The sequence below is a fragment of the Diadema antillarum genome, unplaced genomic scaffold, assembly GCF_040938485.1.
Source record: "Diadema antillarum isolate AM-2024a unplaced genomic scaffold, OU_Dant_1.0 seq00000358_RagTag, whole genome shotgun sequence".
NCBI classification, from domain to species: Eukaryota; Metazoa; Echinodermata; class Echinoidea; order Diadematoida; family Diadematidae; genus Diadema; species Diadema antillarum.
In genome coordinates this window covers 1,350,730-1,371,972 of record NW_027271364.1, presented here as the reverse complement: position 1 = coordinate 1,371,972, position 21,243 = coordinate 1,350,730, and the positions used below count along the sequence as shown (strand labels likewise).

The window sequence follows — 21,243 nt, the reverse complement described above, 5'->3', positions numbered from 1 at the left end:
CAGTGAAATATAGAGTAGCCAATTTGATGATGAGGTAGATGATGATTTCTGCCGTAATATCAAAATTCCCCTAACACTCGATGGGTTGATCCCAGGGTCCAAGGCTAGTTGATTGAATGATTTGCAGTGTAGTCTCTGGATGAGTGGTAGGCCTACACTTGAACACATGATCCTTTGTTATGGCACGCATGGCAAGTGAAACTGGGCCATCGTGATCCCCGCTGAATGTCCGTCACTCACTCACGTATGGAAACAAATCTCGGCGGCCATCATTGTTCTCCGACCGCTCACTGATCATGGGATGGGCAGGTCATACGTGGTCGTGGCATACTGGGAGTGTACACACGTAGGTTGGTGAATGGATCTTATGAGCCCGTCATTTCCTTGACAACCAGAAGTATAATCACACATATTTACCTTAGCTTGGATACACCAACACAATCTCTCTCGGTTTTTTGTTTTGTTTTGGTTTTTTTTGCTGTTGTTGTTGTTGTTGGTTTTTTTTTAAGGTATCTATGTGACTATGTGGTATAGGTTTGTTTTTGTTGTTTGCCACACCTCAATGCACAGTTGAAATATTACAATGTTTTCCAAATGTGTTCAAAATTTGTCGATGATGTCTACTTAATGGTTCCCGTGGCAACCATCCCTACTTACTCTGAGAATTTCTGAAGTTAGACCAACCAAGCAATGATGAAGTCATGTAATTTGGACTTTCCAAAAAAAAACAACAACAACCACAAAATGATGGTTTTATGCTCTCCTGTCCTATGATCAGGGTGCCTATGATATTCAGTTGCCATGCAAAATCAGAAAGAATACCCATCAGTATTACTGACAAAAGACCTTTGGACTTGCATTTTGTGGGGATGAACCCAAATATTGTCATTCTGTCTTCACTTTTCCTCTCTGTACTCAAACTGACTTCTCCAGGAGAAACAACTATGTAAAGCAAACAAATACATCTATCTGATTGTCCGCCATCTTTTACTTATCTTTTAATGTGATCTGCATTTTTATTTCTCTCTATCTCTTGCATCTCTGTAGGCATTTTCCAAGAGGTACTGCTACTGTAACTCGGAGTTTGTCAGCCAGTTCCACAACATGGATACCATCTTCATCCTCTCCTTCGCCATCATCATGCTGACGACGGACCTCCACAACCCCAACGTCAAGCAGGAGCGGAAGATGAAACTCCAGGACTTTGTCAAGAATCTCAGTGGTGAGGAGGGGCTGGAGACAGACATGGGCAGACAGACAGACAGACACACACAAACATGCACAGGGACCTGCCAACACAAAACAAGTGTACTTTGTTAACCGTCTAATGACAAGATACACTGTATGGTGACTTTCCCTGGATAGAGTCTGTATATGACTGACCTGCTCAGGACACAGCTCATTTGCAAAGGATTGCAAATTTCACAAGGACTACTTTGTATATCAGTAATATTGGTAATTGAGATGGAAATAAAAAGTGCCTGTCTTGGATAGACATTCCTTTTACCAGGCACCGATAGACAGTAAAACATCCAACTCATTACATGTGCAGACACAAAACTGCACTGTAAATTGAAAGTCCGAGTGAGTTTAGGACTACATCAGGAATCTTTGCAGTTCTGAAATAAAAGTGGTAAGACAGACATATGGACACCACACATACACGACAACACACACACACTCATGCACACACACACACACACACTCAGAGAAACAAGATGTGAACAAGAATGGAAATTGGTCAGTGACTCTGTCCATAAACACAGCTGAAATAGAAAGAGATGTGTGTGTATAATTCAAAAAAAGGAGAGGGAAATGATTTTCATGGCGTTCTGATGAGGAAGTCTATGTGAAAGAAAGAAAACCATGGTGTACGAGGTCACTGCATCGTTTGTATATGTCCTGCAGCTGGGATTGTTGCGTTAGTCACCGTAGATCATTCACAAACAGTTCGTTGGCGAAATGTTGTGCCAACATTCACATCGAAACTAAAGCTGTAGTGCTGTCCTGGGTAAGGAGATATGCGAGGAGCTTATAACGATACGAAACCACAACACTGTTTAACTGTCGTGTAATCATTATCGTCTTGGTGCAGAATACTGTATGTTGGGGGAAAAGGGTCAACACTTTCATGTCGTGCTATGAAACTTTCTCACTCATTTTGAAGTGAGATAATAAAAGTGCATTTTGAAGTGCCACAGTTCAGTTTATGATCATCCTTGATAAGCTATCATCATGTATTAGACAACCTTTAAGTGTTTTTTTCTCCTCTCCAATGTACATTGTAGTTTGTACTAACATATTCAACTAAGCGTTGATACAAGATTTTGGTCTTAACTTGTAAAACAAACTTTGGGAGCTAGAGATTCGAGATTGTGTCATATTTTCTGTACATTATGATAATACATTACCATATCACTATTACCCATAAATCTTAAGCACATTTTTCATATGACAGTTTCAGAAAATATCAGAGTAGTTCATGATCAGATGGACCATCACAAAAATGAAAGTCTACCACTTTTAACATTTCTGCGACAAACCAGTTGAAGCTCAGCACGTTTATTAGCTACTGTAGCTCCCTCTAGTGAGCAAAGAAGAACTGGTTCACATCTAGACTGCACTAAGAAATCTAGTTTTGAAATTGACCTATGACTGTCAGCCACTGCCGTCCCCACATTAAAAGAGAAAATAAGTTTGCTGGAAATCTATAACAACCCTAGCGAGTACTGACTGATAACTTATTGACCAATTGGTCGCACCAGAAACATTCATAAATTTGAATACATTTCTTTGATATTTAGAAAAACATGATTTTTTTTTTTCATCCAAAACAGGTATTGATGATGAGCATGACCTGGATCCCGAACTCTTACAAGGCATCTACGAGAGGATCAAGAAGAAGTCATTTCAGCCAGGAGAGGACCATGTGACAGCAGTACGCAAGCTGGAGCAGAACATCGTCGGCGAGAAGCCGTTCCCGGTGAGTCCATTGACCCCACCCTCGTTTGAAATCAACCGCACTTTCTTGTCACCAGTGTGTGCAATTTGCCTAGACCAGTTGGTATACAACACGGTCAGCCAGCTACCAGTAAATGTCAGATTAGCAAGCAGTGACATGAAGCCAGGCAGAATGTGAATCCAGTGTAGAAAAACAAGCAGAAAAGATGCCTTGCTCACTGCCATCCTTGTTTTCTGTTTTTCTATGGTTTCTTCATGCCTTTTTGTACATCTTAATTAGTTCCAGCGCAAGTCTCGTAAAAAGGACAACTGAATGTTGCTTACAGAAGACATTAAGCAAACATGCTGTGTTATTAAGTACATTGGGAATAGATAACCACCCTGCCTTCCCTTTCTATCAGTAGACAAAATTATGACAACAGAAAAAAAAAAAAAAAAAAAAAAAAAAAAACCACTGGTATCATGGCAATTTTTCCTTTCACCCATTGTATTCCATCCAGCTGGCGGAGCCGCACCGCAGGCTGGTCAGCTCCTGCAGTCTCCTGGAAGTGAACGACCCCACCAAGAAGGACAAGAAACACATACGAGAGGTCTTCCTGCTCAACGACATGATTCTGGTGGGTAGAATACAGAGGAGCTGTCGTCTTTTTGTCTTCCCAGTGTTTATGAGCTTTGGTTTGGGTTAACGACCGTCGTAATGGATTTTCACAGCTTTCAAACTGCTTTAAGATTTTACATATTTTGTATGGAAAGGCTTGTTTAGAGGATTTGTTTGTGTACGTCATTATGTGACTATGACACACGGATTATTCTAAAGCATTTTTCTTGTCCGTACTTTCTTTCTGAAGAGTCAGAGCAGACTCTCTGTCTCTTTGCTGTCTGTTTTGGTGGTCATTGTAAAGTTGAGCTTCCGCAATATGATATGTTATTATACTTGCCTTTACTCATAACTGCTGCCATATAGCGAAATGGTATACGGTTTAGCCATATTGTAGTGCCTTTATTGTGTGCAACAGGGAGCCTGTGGTTTGTTGGCGAATCTCTTGTATGAATATTGGGAGCCATTATTGTTCATTATTGTTCATTATTGACATAAGTCGTTACTCCCCTCCCCCCCCCCCCCATGCAAATATGTAATTTGAGAACCTACAGCAGACATTTGACAATTTCTGCAACCACTCTCTCAAAGTCACAACTGTAACCATCTAGATTTCAGCTCAGTCTTCAATTGTATTTGATATTTTGAAAACCCTATGTAAGCAGAAAATAATGTAAAGTGTAGAAAATATTATAACCAAGGAATATATCAAGTCTTAAGGTCCATGTGATTGGTGTAGTCAACTGGCACATGGACTGATAAACTTTAACCTGTTGAGGACAAGTCCCGAATATACTTGGGCAAGTGTCTAGGAGAAATGCGTGTTCATGTAGCAAAATCAGTCCGTCCTCAATTGGTTGAATGGTTTGACTAATGTGACTGGATTTGATTGACTTTGCAGGTGACCAAGTTGTACAAGAAGAAGACGGGTGCCATCTTGGGCTACAAGCATCGGGTGTCTCTTCAAGGAGCTACGGTTCTCGAGTTCTCCTCTCAGCGTGAGTGCATCCTGATTGATAAACCCGAGACGATTTGCTTCACACAGCTGAGTGATTGCTTGACAGACTTTATACTGACTGACCATTCAGACTATATATATATGACCAACTGACTCGCTCAAGGACTGACCAACTTTGATAATTGATTATATTTAGGTATGGCTGACCAACCATCTGACTATTAAGTGTTGACCGATTAACCAGAGGTAACCCTGTGATCATATGAATAAAAGACTAATTGGTCATTTGACCCAATAAAGACTAAGTTATTGACAGGCTGAATTTGTTTTTATTTTATGGGTTTTTAAAAAAAAATCAGTTTTAAGATCATGGAGATACACTAATAGAGTGTAGAAACTGATTTGACTTACTGTACTGGCAGACAGAAGAAAAAAATTATTATAAGTTTCACCTCAATAGAGTGTACCTTGGTAATTGGTAGTCTATATATAGCAAACTGAAAAGAAAGCGGGAATTCAAAGTTCATGAAGACTTTTCAAAGATGGATTCATTTTGAATCATTTATCATCATTTCAAGCATGTTATTTGTGTTGGCTTGTAATTTTTTTTATAGAGACGATATTCTTTACCTAAGTGCAGAGCTGCCAACTATTACGGATTTCCCGTAATTGTTACGGGAAATGATCACGATTACGGGAGTACGGAATGTCGCCTCAAAATTACGGTTTTTGGAAATTCCGATAATGCCCTATCGCCTATGCAGCAATTGCAATATACTAGCAGACTACACACTGTACATGTTTCATTCTCCAGCCGGACCGCGTTGCCTGGTTGCCCGCATTTGTGTGTGTCGGTTTCTGTGTACTCGACATGTGTGTTCGTAGCTTCCATTATAGAAAAGTGTGCGCACACGCAATTCGCTGCTTGCGTACTGTGTACACCGAACGGAAATTCGCGCGGGTGAATCCCTGTCGCCTACGGACCCTGGATGTTTCCATCGATCGCCATGGGATCCCCATGTGTGGCCGGCCGGCTGGGGACCGGAGCGTGAGTACAAGTAGTAGCTTAGCTACACTCATAGCCAGCTGCCACTATAGACAGTACCCTACTTCGTTTTGAGTCGGGGTAGAAGCGCTCCGTTGTGCAATGTCTGCTTCTTTTTCTCTACTTCTTCCGTTTTTCCCTTGCCTCCCAAGTACGAAATGATTTTTAGAGTGTTGTGTGTGTTTTTTGTAACGTTATTGCATCATTTTTCTGCAAGGAAGAGGTGAGTTTCTGTTCGTGTACTGATGATGTGCACCGCAGTATGTGCAGGTGAAAAGCGTTCGAACTTTCTTTCCCCCGAGTATCGTGGAAACTCGATGTATTTCTAGGCCTATAAAAGGAGATCTCATGTAACAGAATACTTATAACAAACTATTTTCAGGTCAGAGTGAATTAATTTCCCTTGTTTTGTATCGTTTATTGACGATCTCAAGGATCTCGTCGTAATACCGAATTTCCAATGTGTAGCGTTAACGCTAGATCTAGATCCTATTTGATTTTCGCGTAGCTTTCGGTGCTGCAAACTTAGTTTTGCTAGCGTTAGGGCCTAGTCTAATCTTACTACAAAACTTATCGTTCTATTTCTGTCGTTTCTCACACCTCGTTTGGTACGATTTCTTCCATTTTATATCACTTTATCCGTTCTCTTTATGCTTTGAAATATTTAAACGTAATTCTTTCAAGTGTCTCGCACTGTTATTTTCGTAACGGCGATTTCTCCGCTTTCGTGCAATACTTTTTCGAATCGAAGGGACGTGTGTTGTCTTTTCTAAATATTTGTGTTGGGAGGTGTTGATACTTTGTATTTGTTATACTTATTTATTTTCCTCGGTGTTTATCTGGAGGGACTATGCGTGTTTCTTAATGTTAATAGGAAAAGGCTAAAATGATATGAGTGATGTCTGATGGTGATGATGAAAACTATGCTGGTACAAAAAGACGTCTTACTGTGAATGCTGAGCGTACGTGCCGTTCGTTTTATTTCACTTTCCCTCTTATTCTTCTTCCCCCCCCCTTACTCTTCTTTCCCCTCCAAAGAATGATAGAAAAAAGAAATTACATACACCTCACAACAAAAAGATCCACGATCTACCAACCTTCGTAAAGTTAAATCTAAATGTTCAATATCAGCAAAGAATAAGGGGAAAGCACGAATGACAATAAATTAGAGCGAAGAGATTGTGAAATACTGAATACACGCAGTCTCTGCGGCTCGAAGAAACTTGACACCCACCCGGCCTCTCCCCTAGTGGACATTTCCACAAAAACAGGTGCCACACCCAGGTGCGTGCCAGACGAAAGAATGCGCGCACTGGAATAAACAGCGTGTTAGTATCCTGGATATATCGATCGAAGAACCAGCTCATTAGTTGAATTAAAGGAATCATTGCAAAGATATCGTGATTCTATATCCTTTCTTTTGGCGCATAGTAGGAAACATCAAACAGTCGAATATATTGTACTTAATCGAATATCTTGTGTTCCCTGAACAATAAAAAAGGATCGATTAATCAGTCAATTAAAAATGCAATCACGGAAATACTTAGGTCTCGTATGCCCAGACAAATTCACTACGATTAGGTCCAATGAGATGCAGTCATCACCTGGTTAGACAGCAAAATCATGACAATTAATTTCAGTTCACGCTCATCATAACTGCTTATTACTTTTCAAAGTTTTGGCTATCAACATCCGTTCGTAGGTATTTTTTGTTTGTTTGTTTTGTATGTTTTTCCTCGTGAAAGACGTAATGACTTTTTCGTATCGAATTTAAACTCCATGTTTACCGTAAACAAGCCATTCAGCTCAGCTATGGCGCATTCGATCCATCGAACTTGCAGTAACCTCTTAAGCAGGAGCACATGCGTCTTTCCTTTAAACTTGAAAGTGAAACCACGTGTTTGCACATTGGCGCAACCACACACAGCGCGGCATTTTTGCGATCATCTACAGCAGAGTTTCCGATTCCAGTCAGGGTAAAAGAAATTGGAATACTTCGGAAAATACTGATATTTAAAATCCAGTAAAATGAAAAAGCCTGAAAACAACGCATGATTATGTTTTATAGTAAACAATAGTTGGAAACACCGAAGAGAGTTTTGCATTCGCTCACACAGAAGCTTTCTTGAGAAGATGAAAGCATCCCCCCTCCCCTGCTAGATAGTGGAAGCTTCCATAACCAGCCCAGCAAGTTTCTGGAGGTACATACATGCACTTGTACACATGCATTGCGCGAGAAAGCAATCAATCAACGCTGAACATTGCGTAGTTTGGATTCTTTATCGTGCTGGTGTCCAGCTCGATACTTCGGCATGTGTCGTAATGTTTTGTTTAGAGCCTGTAGGCCTCATATGTCGACGATTTTAAAATCAAAATAGCAAAAAGAGGGAGATGGAGAAATTACGGATTCTGGTGGAAAAATACGGATTTTGGAGCTGCTGAGTCCGGATTTGTGCTTCCAAAGGTTGGCAGCTCTGTAAGTGCCATGTATGCCTTGACTTTTTGAAAATCCTTCAAGTCAGGTGTCATTTTTATTGGTGATTTAAAACCATTTTGTTATATCTCTCCCTTCCTCCCATCTGCCCTGCGGCTCCACCAGACTATCCATATGGCATCAGGTTAGTGTCGCGGCAAGACAAGACGCTCGCCTCGTTCTGCGCCAGTCACCCCGATGACAGGACCAAGTTTGTGGCCGACATCCGGGAGTGCATCCTGGAGATTGAGGAGATGGAGAGCCTCAGGATAGAAGGTGAATTTTCTCTTCTTTTTGTCTTCTTTTTGTAGATTTTTCCTTCTTTATTATGATACTTACCAAGATTTCCAGTTTGTTTGTTTGTTTTTTAAAGGAGATGCATCAAAATTTTTCTCACCTCATCTGCACGATTTCATGCTTCGCTTCATGACATCCAGTAAATCAAATAATCCATCGTCCATGGACGTATGTGTCCACGTAGGATGGCTAGGTTGGAGGAGGTTTGTGGAAAAAAACAATGATTTCCTCTCCAGCTGTTTCAGACAGTGCTTTGCTGGTATTTAGAACAAAATTATCTTGAGGAAACATGCAGAGAAACTCATAAATCTTCTTTCACTCTGCTTTGAAAGCAAGACGCTTATTCTGCAAGCCTTATACTAATTTCCAGCTAATTCATCAGAAAATTAGATTATCTAGCAGAATAGACAATGATTTGAAACTACGTACAATGATGCATCTTTGTGATAGCAGAGACAACATAGTTTCTTGAATTTTCTTTCAAAGTCCATGAGTGCTTGAAAAAAAAAGAAGTAGTGTCTTGATGCATTTTAAGATAAAAAATGTTAGGTTTAATGCCACAAATTTAATGAAGTGTTTGAGTTGCAGTCTGCAATCACTAAATAATTTCCAAAGCACTTCCTGCTCCCCTCTTGGCATAAAATCAGCTTTAGTTGCCACTAACGTTTAAGGGTCAACACCAAGAAAAACACATATTTCTTTTTATTGATTATTTTATGGTATTAGTTCAAATTTATGTACATTTTGCCTGTCGTAATGCCAACCAAGCATCTATACTTCATACAGTTGTGCATATTAAGATATGGTTTTGATAAGTAGCAAAAATAGTAGCATAAAAGGTTTGCAAAACTGAACATTTGTAATTCATCATTTGCTTTGCTGTGTCATCTATGCATTCATTGGCAAGTAAACATAACATCATAAGTGAATGTCTGTATGATAACACACTATAATACCAGCACGTAAGTGCACATTCATTATAATTGGCTGACTACTACTGTGCGTGGTGTTTTGTTGAAATTCATCATACTCCGAAGTGACCACCATATATTATATCAACTTTTTGTGTTCAGCTGCCATTCCATATAATAAACGGAAGCTATGGGCAGGTAAGGATGATTCCGAGCACGCTTACAAGATATCGGGAGCATCAAGCTTCATTTTTAGTTTTCAAGTTCCTTTGTATTTAATTTTAGCAGCATACGATACCTTGAGCACTGCAACATTTTGGAGGAGTGGGGGGAAATGTATCACATGTATTACACACATGGAGGCACGCCTGACATGTATGCACATGCACATATACACACACAGACACATACATTGTATAAACCCACGCACACAGCTCCACACATAAAGACGTGCCTATCATGATCATGTGTGCACAAACACATGCAGACACAGAACTTTATAAGCAAGGTTTTAAGGTAATGCATGATCTATGATATTCCACCTAAGTCATAGTTTTATTTTATCATCCTTGCAGGCAGGACAAAAGCATTCATAGAATATACAGAATGGCCATTTGTAAATGAACATTTTTTCTTTTGAAAAGAACAGATCATACAGAGCTTTAATTCTCTGTTTTTCCATTCATAAACCCCTTTCTACTGTGTTGTGAAAACATTTCCAAACACAAAATTGTGGTGTTTAACCCATTTGCTACAAGGTTTGAAATTCTCATAAACTTGATGCCTGAGCCACCTTTAGGCAGAGTGGTAGTATTGAGCACTGAGTAATTATCATGTTAAACACAAACAGGTAATTTTCTCCTGGGGGAGGGGAGGGAATGGTTTCTCCTCGTTTTGTCCCGAAATCATCCAAAATATCAATTATGCAGTGGTAGCAATGGTGGCAGAACATATTTTTCGTTTGGATTTTTGTGTGATTCATAACCAGAACTTTTGATTTGAGGATACTATCTGCACCTCTCAGTTGTTCGCTTTGGTATGTGTATGAAGTGGCGTATATCAGCAGCCTGTGGCACCCACATTAACGGAGAAAGGTACAATAAATAGCATAACAAAGTTTTTTTGTTGTACAACCATCATTGATTCATGCAGATGGAAAAGTTGTTCAGCAAACCAGTGAACGCTTTCGGGCCTTTGGAAACAATGTTCCTCCTTGCATACTCTCAGACCCAATTTCATTGTTGCAATATTGATCAATTTGAACTAGATAATACAGTTGCCTATGATTTCATCGGAGCTGAATAACAAAGTACTATGAATGTTGGTGCAATATGCTACTAGACAATGTCTCTTCATACACAGGCAAAAATAATCCTGGTCACAGATTGACTTTTGAGTATATTCATTGCTGCAGAAGCCTCTTATTTTAAAGCATGGATTGCAGTGAGATTTTGATTCCTCTTAATGTTCCTTTTTTTGTATGATTTAGTTTCCTGATTAGTTCTATGTGTGAAGACTTTCAATAATTTCTAAACAATATTTATCCCTCTAGTCTATGCTATTGTTGCTCACAATAGCTCTTCTGCCTCACACCAAGCCTTCTAGATTTTGCAACTTCACCAAGAATGCTTTTAAAATTACTAATAGCTAGTCTGCATCATTTTCTGCACAAATGACCAATAGAGATTCAGTGATAATATTACATTGAGCGAACACCCTCGGCCATATCCCCTGAAATATAGCGATTCCCTATATAGATTTAACACATGTCTCATCTGATTCCCATAAACCAGTGGGTAACCTTGATTTATGAGTTCAATTAAATACAGTCCTATTGATTTCTATATACTAGATTCCAATTAAATTTAATTAACCTTGGTAAACCAACAACAATACAAAAAAAAAAGAGAGAGCCCAGCTTACATGTTTCCTTTCATGTGATGGAGCTATAAGCTTTGGGTACTGTTTTCAGAGTGGTACATGTACCTTACTCAGAAGTCGTAGAGGTACTCATTCTCGGCACAATTGCGGAAATTATGCAGATCTTACATTGTACAGCGTACCATGTGACTTTGTCATTAACATCCTCCCAATTTCCTGTCAATAGCTGCAGACCTGTTGATAGCTTGCCGTCCTAAACCTTTGAAAGAGAGAGAGAGAGAAACATATGTTGAATTGATTTGACTGCCACACGACTGTATTTTTGTCACATTTTGCTAGGACATAGGCCGGCCTCATAATTGAATATGATTTCCAAGTGCATACGTAGTCCTTGCATTTTCTGTTTTTTGCCAACTCTGACTCTGATGATTATGTTACTGCCATCCATCTTGGATAACTATTGCCGCCAGTTTGACAACATATTAATTTATTTTTTCTCTTCAATCTGCTTGCGTTATATAAGTTTGGGTGGTCTCATTTAGTGTGTATATGGTTTCTTCCTGAGTTAATTGCTCAGAACACCTCACCAGCCATAAATACGAGTGTACCATCACCTTTTCACTTGGTTTTCTCCTGAAATATACATGTACCACTCACCAATTTTTTCTTTGGTATAAATCTGTGAATATTTTTCAGTAAGATTTGCTTCTGTTTTGCATTTTGCACCCCTAGATTATGACATGGTTTGTGGTCTTTGTATGTGGTCAAAATAATAAAATTTCAAGAGTTAATGGTGTCTGATGTAATGTGCCAAAGGTTGATCAAATCTGTGTGAATATGTTGTGAATTACATTATTATTTAACCTGCACCTATAACAACGAAATATATTTCTTGTAAAATTGAGTCCAGGATACTTCTGTTAGACTCAGCGCAGTGCGTTCCTTCTTTATTTATTTATTTTCTTTTGATTACGCATTGCCCATTTCAGACTCTATAGAGTATGCATTTTTACATTTACATGTATTTTAGGTAGATATTGGAGAGACGAGCTATATGAACATACTGGATAAAGGATTTTAGGACATATTTGCAAGCAGTGGTCAGGGGATTAATGTAAATCTTTGATCCCTGTGAGATTCAACAAATGTTTATTTACTTGAAACAGTACAAATTTTCCAAATTATTTCCTACCACTCCATTGAGCAAAGTTTTCAAATTTGAGCTGAATATATGCTTGTGATAAACCCCTTAAATGTCTTTGAATCATCACTTCCTTTACCTCATGGTTGCATGCACATTTTCATCATTTTGCCAATGGGAAGGAGAGGTCGCCAATCTGTAATCTTGTGTGGTCGTTATTGATGTTTTAAAACTAATCTCATCTCATTGAGATGCCTGTCCGGTGATCAGGAGGTCATTCATTTGAATCCAGCCCGAGTATGTATGCTCATGATTTTTTATCATGGCTACTACTAAAACACTGATTAATTAGGTGCTTATTTACATTTGTACGTTGATGTAATTTGTTGGTTAATTTGTCGGTCAGTTGCTATAAAAACAACTCGATGCAAGAATTTCATTAATTTGAATCTCATCTCTCCTGTTTTCCCCCCTTTCTAGCCGAGCTTGAGCGCCAGAAGCTGATCCGTAAGAGCCAGGCGAGTACATCGGACTCTGGGGTGGGGCTTGACCTGGAGAGCCTGGCCAGCACCCAGAACCTGAGCGGCAGCATCGACTCGCTTGCCCCACCCCTGAAGGAGGGTGGTGGCCTGAAGCGTTCCACCCTCTCCAACTCCCTCATGGACCTCAAAGAGGCAGCCAGTAAGTTGCTTGCGGATTTCTTGTTTTCTAGTGTTACAGTGACATTAGGCTATGGGGGTTATGAGCAGCTTGCAGTTTCAGCACAATAGATCATGTGACTGCACGTCATATCACTTCTTATAACTTTTCCACTGTGTGTCAGCAATTTAATAGTTTCCCAACAGTTATCTCCCTCCAACTGTCATGCAGACAGCATTTAAGATACAAAGAGTCATTGAGTAGCAAAACATCTATGTTTGATAGTTTGGGTTTTTTGTTTGTTTGTTTTCGGTTTTGTTTTGTTTATTTGAAAGGATAGGGTTTTCAATTGAAGCCCATGAGACTTTGGCCTGAAATAGTTAATACATGTAGTAGCTCTTTGAAGAAGGCTGTTGTGTTTTACCATCTGCTCTTCTGCTGAAGACGTTTATGTGGCTGACATGCTTATTCTCTTTTCTCTCTCTCTCCCCCTGCAGATAAAGCAGATCACAGGAGTAGTGCCAGCTCTTTGGACAGTGGCGTGGTAAGTAAACTTGTGTTTCTCCCTCTTGGACAGTGATTGTTAGGAGGCCATCAAAAAGCATACAAAGACATGTGATGCAAAAAAGCAGTCTTTCTCAAGTAGCAATTGAGTTTGTGACGTAGATAGATGCTCTGGATTCTGTTCAGGAGTGAACATTTATTTCTCAGTATTCTATGGGATCTGCAGCGTGTACATACTTTTTGCTCAGCCATGATGATTTGAATGCACTTGACAATGCACTGATTCTGTAGTGATGTATGAGAACTTACCACATACCTGCTAAACCTTATGGAGAATGAATAGGATATGTCCAGAAAATTTTGTACACTGTGACTGTTGCTGGCTTTTCATACAAACTTGTCAGAGAGTACTTGTCATTGCCTTGTTAATTATATCACTGAAATTGCATTGCTATGTAAAGATATCTTCTTCCTATTATTTGGAATATGCAGGTTCTAATGGAACATGCACATTTGAACTGGAGTGTGTCACAAAATGTCTTCAGTGAACTGATAGGGCATTTGCTCTGATATCAATTTGTGTTATTGTATGATTATTATATGACTTCTTGTTTGTCACTTACAGCCTATTGACATCAATGCAACCATGCCACTACCAAAGAAGAGTCGTTCCCCTCTTCCGGCAGCCATCTGGGGTCGGAAGAAAGGCACGCCCGTCAACAAGGAACCCCCTGGTGTCTCCCCCATCCCTCAGATGGAATCACACGCGTGACAGCCCCCTTCCCCGCTTAACCTACACCAGCCAAGATCCCACGTCACTCATCACCCAGCCCAGCGTTGGTGAGGATGGCCGTATCCTTGGCAACGGGGCTTCCTGCAAGTTGGAGGAGAGTTGGAGCAAAGTTGCTGCAACACCAGCAGGATGGCCCCCAGCACACCGTGGTGGTGAATTAAACTAGTCCATGCCACCCCCGCTGTAGCCAGCCAGCCGCTGCCTCTGCAATACCTTGCTCTGTCTGAGAGCAACAATGTGAACAACAATGACTCAAGGCGGAGAGGCGTGGCTTCATGGCTACATAGGTGGGGCTCCTGGGCTCCAGCCCCGCCCATTTATGACTGCACCGCTCAGTGCTATCCGTGCTAATGGACACCATCAGCTGGGATCGTGTTCCAATATGCAGCCTGAAGATTTTTCCCACGATGATGTGATTCCTCGCCATATGGTCAAGTCTTGTCCCCGTCCGATGCAAGCGGTAGCCCTTTGATCAATTAGCCCTTTTAGAGGGGCATGCTAATCTGGCAGGCATTTAAATGTATCGGGGTGTTCCAGAACAGATTTGGTGGTACTGCATTTTACTGCAGAGACTCCAACTCTCCCGTTTTCGACGGGAGATCTCCCGCCGAAAAACCATTTTTGCAAAAGCTCCCGTTCTCCCGTTTGAGATTTAATTTCTCCCGCCCTGGCTCTTTGTCTCCCGTTGGAAAGGATTTCTGACATATTTCTATCGTATGTTGAAAAAATAAGCCTTAGATAGCACCAGAGAGCATCTAGAACCCTGGGAATTTCGCGCTTCGCACACATCAACTTTGAGTCTCCCGTTTGCTAGGGGTTTCAGGCGGGAGAATCTCCAGATCAGAAGGTACTTTGGGTTGGAGTCTCTGTTACTGGGTGTCAGATCTGAGCATTACAGCATGAAATACTTTGTGAATTTAAAGTTGTTAAGTTGTGCTGCTGTTTTTCATTTCCTCTTTTTTTTCTCTCTCATTCTGTTGGTAGATCAGTGCCAATTCAGCTGTTTACCCAGCTGTGAGGCACCATGGATGAAAAGTCATTCACAAATATTTATTCAACAAAACAAAGAGTGCATGGGTGTGGATCAAGCTTTGTTATGTTGGCTTCCATTCACAGAGTCAACAGACTGTTTCTTGCCATGAGATAGTGGGACAGAGTATTCAATTTTATTGCTCTTCCACCAGCAAGGTGGCAACTTGGAGGTGAGGGCAGTAAGGTGTGCTGAATTAAATTGTCCACGTACTGTGCGCACTCGACAATTTTTTGATGAGAAACCGGCACGGATGTGTATTGCAGTCTGTTACTAGAGAGAAAAGATCTCAAACAAGACTAGTACACACCAAAAAAAAAAAGCAAAAAAAGATAAGAAATTGTGTGCAGTTAACTGTTTGACTTGTGTGTGTAAGTTCTTGAGATGCTCTTTTGCAGAGATCGACCAAAGTCGTTGCATTGTAGGCGTAGCAGAGCGCAATCATTTCTGATGCCGTTCTCACCGTTCTGCCAATGGAATATCGTGGAAATGATCAATTTAGACCATAGAAGGCAATAATATGTAGTACTTTTGGCTTGCTCCAGCATGAAGAGTTAAGGGAAGAAGTCTGTCCCTAATGTCCGTATGGGTTTAGATACCCTTTCTGCACCCATGAGTGAAATGTTCACAAATTTGACACACTTTCCAATGGACAAGAGATGCATATTGCACGTGGAGTGAGAACTAAGTGAACCCTACTTGAAAGACATTTCGGAATGAGGATGGCAAGGGGAAATATGTGACAGAAACATGGCAAACTTAGCCACCCATGTCGTTGTGATATTGCACTTGATTAAGTTCCATGCCATCATTGTTCCACTCATCGACCATTTCCAATGCAGTGTCAAAAGAAGAAGCAAAAAAAAAAGAAATTAATTGTATTTTAAATGCCAAGTCTGTACTTTGTCAGACATCAGCCAAAACTAATGTAAAGTTTGTATATTTCCATAAGCAGCTTATTTCTCATTTTTTCTTATGTTATAAAGAAAACAGGGCAGACCTATGGATCTCTTTATACGTGTACTTACTTTCATATTGAATGAAGGAAACTGAAGTATGTATTTTTTTTTTTCAGTATTCCAGACGATGCAGGGAATATGATTATTATTCTTTCTTCTTCTTTTTTGCATCATGCATCATTTGTCCTTAAAGATGTGAGCCTGTTTTGGATCCATCTTTGTATAACCAGTTGTGGGAAGAAAAAAAAAATATAAAGATTTGATATTCTAGCTATGTTTTGTGTTCCTGCAAGCACAAGTTCCAGTATGGAGTCGCTAGTAGCACCTGCAGATTTTAGCCATGTATGCAGTGTACATTCTATCTTAAGAAATAAGTCATCCTGCTTAAAGTTGCTTTTCATTTCCATCAATCCACACTCCTTGTAACCTCCTCAAAGACAAAGCCACCATGTTTGTTCCATGTAGCACATTTACTCTCCACATCTCTTTGTACAGGATTTGCTAGTCTATACCTATGTACCCATGGTAATATCACTAATTGGCTGCCCTTTCCCCTCTATAAGATCGAAAAAGAGAGAGGAAGTGTAGAAATATACAGAAAACTAAAGATTTTAAACAATATGCACTTGATGAGAGTCTACTTATAATGGAATAGAGTTAACAACTCTGTCAGCTCCACAAACATTTGAAATCACATGTGGGACTATGACACACTTGATGTGTACATCATACTTCATCACCTGTTGTAACTTGAAAATCACCCAGAATAGCTTCAAATGATAAGCAATCAAGGAAAACTGTACAGCACAAACAGCCAATGACCAATTACAGAGAAAAAATTAATGTAATGCTGCACTTACAAAAGGTGCACTTTTTTCACGGACTGATGACGCTGATGTTACTATTTATGGTGATGACACATGGAAAGAGACCCCCAAACAGCGGTAGACGTCCATTATGATGGTAGATGCCTGTTTGTAGTTGTGAATATTCAATAGTACGATTATGATTCAGCAAATTTACAACATTAAAAAAAAAAGCCATTCCTGTTTTCGAGCTCAGCATCGTAATACAACGTAGTCTTCACAGCCATGCTTCGTAAACTGTCAACATTTTGACCCTTGCAGCAACTGCTGAAGATAAAAAAATGCTTGTTTTTACAGCTTTCAGCTTATTATAAAATCATGCACCTCTGTAAACTGAAGAGATTGCTTGAACTCACTCGTAGAAAGGTCACAGAAAAAGTTGTTTGCGGAAACCAGACTTCTCTTCATGTGTGCAACCATGGGTAGGATCATATGACAAATTTTTCTAACTTGCTTGTTTTTTGAATTGTGATTTGCTGGCTGGCAAACGAGACTCAGAAGTTTTTGTTTCAATTTGTGGTATTTCTCATGTCTGATGCAGGTGGTAGGAGCCGTGCTTATTTTATTATGTTGATGTATTAAAGTATTTGATGTATTGTATGTAGGCGAAGTATATGTCACTCTTTGACGTAGGTCCATAATTTCATATTGAAATTGGCCTTCGGTAAAGTTAGTACCATGCACATGGGTCTTGATTCAGGCTGTTACTGCAGCAAAACTGGCTGTTGTGTGATTAGGCGGAGCATGTAGCAAAAGAGATGATTTGAGTTTGGGGGTCATGTCTCGGGCGTACCCTCTGACCTGATGGTGATGATACGTCAGGTTGTTTGCAAATCTTTCAATCCATAAGGGCTGCACTAGGTTCGGAAGAAGATTTCAAACTTGACTGAGCAAGAGGTAACCTGTGAGATAATGGAAAATGTACCTTGCCTGTTATCCCAAATTGTACAGGACTATGAATACAGTGCAATGATTTGTCATAGAAAAAACAAAACAAAACACCGATTTGCAAGATCAATGAAATCTTAAAAGTTTTTATTATTCCCAAGCTTGTAAAAGTGTGTAATTTTCATTTTTTTTTTAAATGTGTAATTCATTGCTTTGAGCAGTTGCTTTAATTTATTATCAGCAGTCAAGAGCACTAAATTGCAAGCTGTCACAATGTTATATATCTAGATATATATGAGTTTGTTTATTGAAAAGGTATATTATTTTCATTCTTGAAAAAAAAAATTGTGTTCATTTACAGTATATACAGCTCGTGCATATAATTTGCAGTAAAATGTTAGTGAAAAATATATGATAGTCACATGGTTACATTGTGTTGAATATGTTGGTAATTTATCTTAGATATTGAATATGTGAATGTTTGTACATTGTAACACATGCATGTAAATGTAATGTAAAGAGAGCTTCAAATTTTCTTTTTAAAAGGAGATGAAACAAACACAACAAAAAAAGAATTGTCTATTATTTCAATAAATTATGAAAATCAAAATGGCTTGTGTCCTGTTGTTCATGTGCAGTAATGCGATCTGTAGTTTGCTACAATATTTAGCCTGTAGTGGTCCATCTTCAAAATTCAGCCACTCGGGTTTGGTACCTGGTAGTCAATGTATGACCTGAAGATAATTGACAAGATTTTACTCTTTTTTTTTATATTCAAATTGCAGTTTGGAGATATATAAATATATATAAGATCAATATATTTTAATGTTTGTACAGTGTAGGTAAATGTACATGTATACATACATATATATATATATATATATATATATATATATATATATATATATATATATATATATATATATATATAATACACTGAAAACGTAACTTTTCAATCACCATCATACATAAGATCAATAACAAGCTATAGCAAGACAAGCATTTGTTTACAAAAGTCGGGCTGGTTCATACAGGCAACTTATTGATGCAACATCCTAAAAGTACAAGGTACAATAAGGCTTATGAGGTTATAAATACATCAGTTCGTTATTCTGAAAGTTCTTTAATTTCCGAAAGCGAAAGAAGGGTCGTGAGTTACGCACCTTTTTCTCCACGCATTTTCTGGTTAACGATCATGACATATTCGTTTTCGGATTAAAACGTCTATGTACACTGATTTTGTGTGTTTCGGAATAGCGAATCTTCAGAATAACGAACGACAACGACAATCATCACCAACCCCTGCAGCTGTATAGCAATGGCACGATACCGCCATGTTGTTGGAGGGCATATTAATAACCTGTTTATGTCGCATTGCTGGTTTTGTTTGATTACAGTATGATTTCGTTCAATTTTTGTTGCAATACCCCATTGGTTGATTTTCGTCATGTTGATTTCCAAAAGCCATGAAGAAGACCAGTTAAAAAGGTCGAAAGCTTATATTGGCATTAAAGGCATTCAAATCGAATTCTATACCTGCGTCTGCTGGCTTCCACTTGTCGAATTTTTTTAAATGAGGCAGCGCCCATCACTTGAGGTGGTGGTCAAGGCAACTCTACTCTATACTTTTCATACTCCGAGTCCTTCTGGCTCTTGGTCCGCACCTCGGGATTCCCTACTCGGGATTACATCCCAGATCCGTGTGGGGAAGGATTACAGATCACACCATCGGAATTGAATACTTGCACCACTATAACGCTATAGCAACCACCACTCCAACAACAACGACAACACAATCGTTAACAGCAACAACAACAACAACAACACCATCACCAAAGGCAACAACCCTCTGGGCAGTAACCTGAAATTGCACGACACTGCCAGGTCGGAAATCGTATCGATTCATGATAATGTCATATTGGTTTCGTTTGTTGTTGTTGTTGTTGTTGCTTAACTAGGATTTTGTTCAATATTTGATGCAATTGGTTGCTCTTCGTTATTATGTTGAATTCCAAAAGCCCTCGAAGAAAACTCGGAATAACGGTATAACACTTTGATCAAATCACAGCATGTCTTTTAGAGTTGGGAAATACGCCATTATTTTTCCTTGATAAAATTATCTCATCCATCAGAAACGTATTTTTACTATGATAGTTTACAAGTAACCTCTTGTTTATGCTCATACAAATAAACCAATCTCCTCAAAGAAAATATTCAAAGTATGTGATTTATTCTTGTATAACGACTATATGCATAATATATCCCCAGATGATCTCCCCGGTGTAAACATGGGAAAGACAAATTCTTTTTCAACTGTAAATTGCATGTAAAAAAATGCATTTTTTATAACTGCTATAGGAATTACAATGTATATACCATACGTCTCATACCAGAAATGTTTATAATGTAGGTTATCCACTTCATATCATTAATTCTCTTGTTTGTTGCATTCGACAAATCGAACATTCAATTCTTGATATGTATATGATTTACGTTGAGTATGAACATGAAAATAACAACAAACAAATTCCATATATATTTTCAACCCATAAAGACATCCATTCCATTTACCAGAAATGGAGAAAACAATCAAGCATATTATAAACACGATAACGTCCTAAAATCTTTGATGACCTCCCTGATGACGTCACTATTAGCCCTTCCCTTCCCATTTCAAAAGCCACATTAAGATATTTATTATCATAAAGACGCGACAAGGAAACCATTTCGTGTGCACGTTGATAACAACATTGTCTCTCCATTATTTTTTTTTTTTTTGGCGTTCAGGCAATTTGAGATTCAGTTTGACATGTTTCCATGCTTTTCCATTAAAAAAAATGGTTAGAGAGGTGCTTATTAAAGTTCACTGTCCATTACCATGTCACTATCATTTCAAGCATATATAGGATTATAGACGGGCGGTCTATTTAAACTGCATTTTTTCCCTTCATGAATAAAGTATATATATTCCTTTTCTTTGACATTGATTAGTCTTCGTTCATAAATAAAAAAAGACAAGTTCTATTTAGATTGTTTACTCTGTCGTCAGTTTGTTGAAAAACAATTATCAATGATGTTATTTTGTATTGACATGGGATCATAGAAAAATGCAGAAATAAAACCGAAATAAACCAAACCAAACACGGTACTTTTTGTTACTGTATTTCTTTTTCTTTTCCGATTTCTTGGTTTTTTTTTCTTTAGGATAAGCACAACTTGACAGGATTATTCTTATCCTCAGGAATAATCTATGCCTCAAAATTATTATTTTTCTCCAACCACGAGACGCACTCGACCGA

The 21,243-nt window shown here is 38.9% G+C and overlaps 1 protein-coding gene across 1 annotated transcript in view; it reads left to right on the top strand.

The window, feature by feature from the left end:
* The window catches only part of LOC139731131 (uncharacterized), a 65,690-nt gene extending 50,929 nt beyond the window's left edge, over window positions 1–14,761 (top strand). Inside the window, exons 6-13 of the mRNA XM_071642014.1 lie at window positions 1,048–1,222; window positions 2,838–2,983; window positions 3,462–3,578; window positions 4,461–4,557; window positions 8,162–8,311; window positions 12,746–12,946; window positions 13,402–13,448; window positions 14,034–14,761. Of these exons, the coding sequence (XP_071498115.1) occupies window positions 1,048–1,222; window positions 2,838–2,983; window positions 3,462–3,578; window positions 4,461–4,557; window positions 8,162–8,311; window positions 12,746–12,946; window positions 13,402–13,448; window positions 14,034–14,180 (1,080 nt within the window). The 3' untranslated portion in view covers window positions 14,181–14,761. The remainder of the gene's footprint in view (window positions 1–1,047; window positions 1,223–2,837; window positions 2,984–3,461; window positions 3,579–4,460; window positions 4,558–8,161; window positions 8,312–12,745; window positions 12,947–13,401; window positions 13,449–14,033) is intronic.
* The last annotated feature ends 6,482 nt before the right edge of the window (window positions 14,762–21,243 follow it).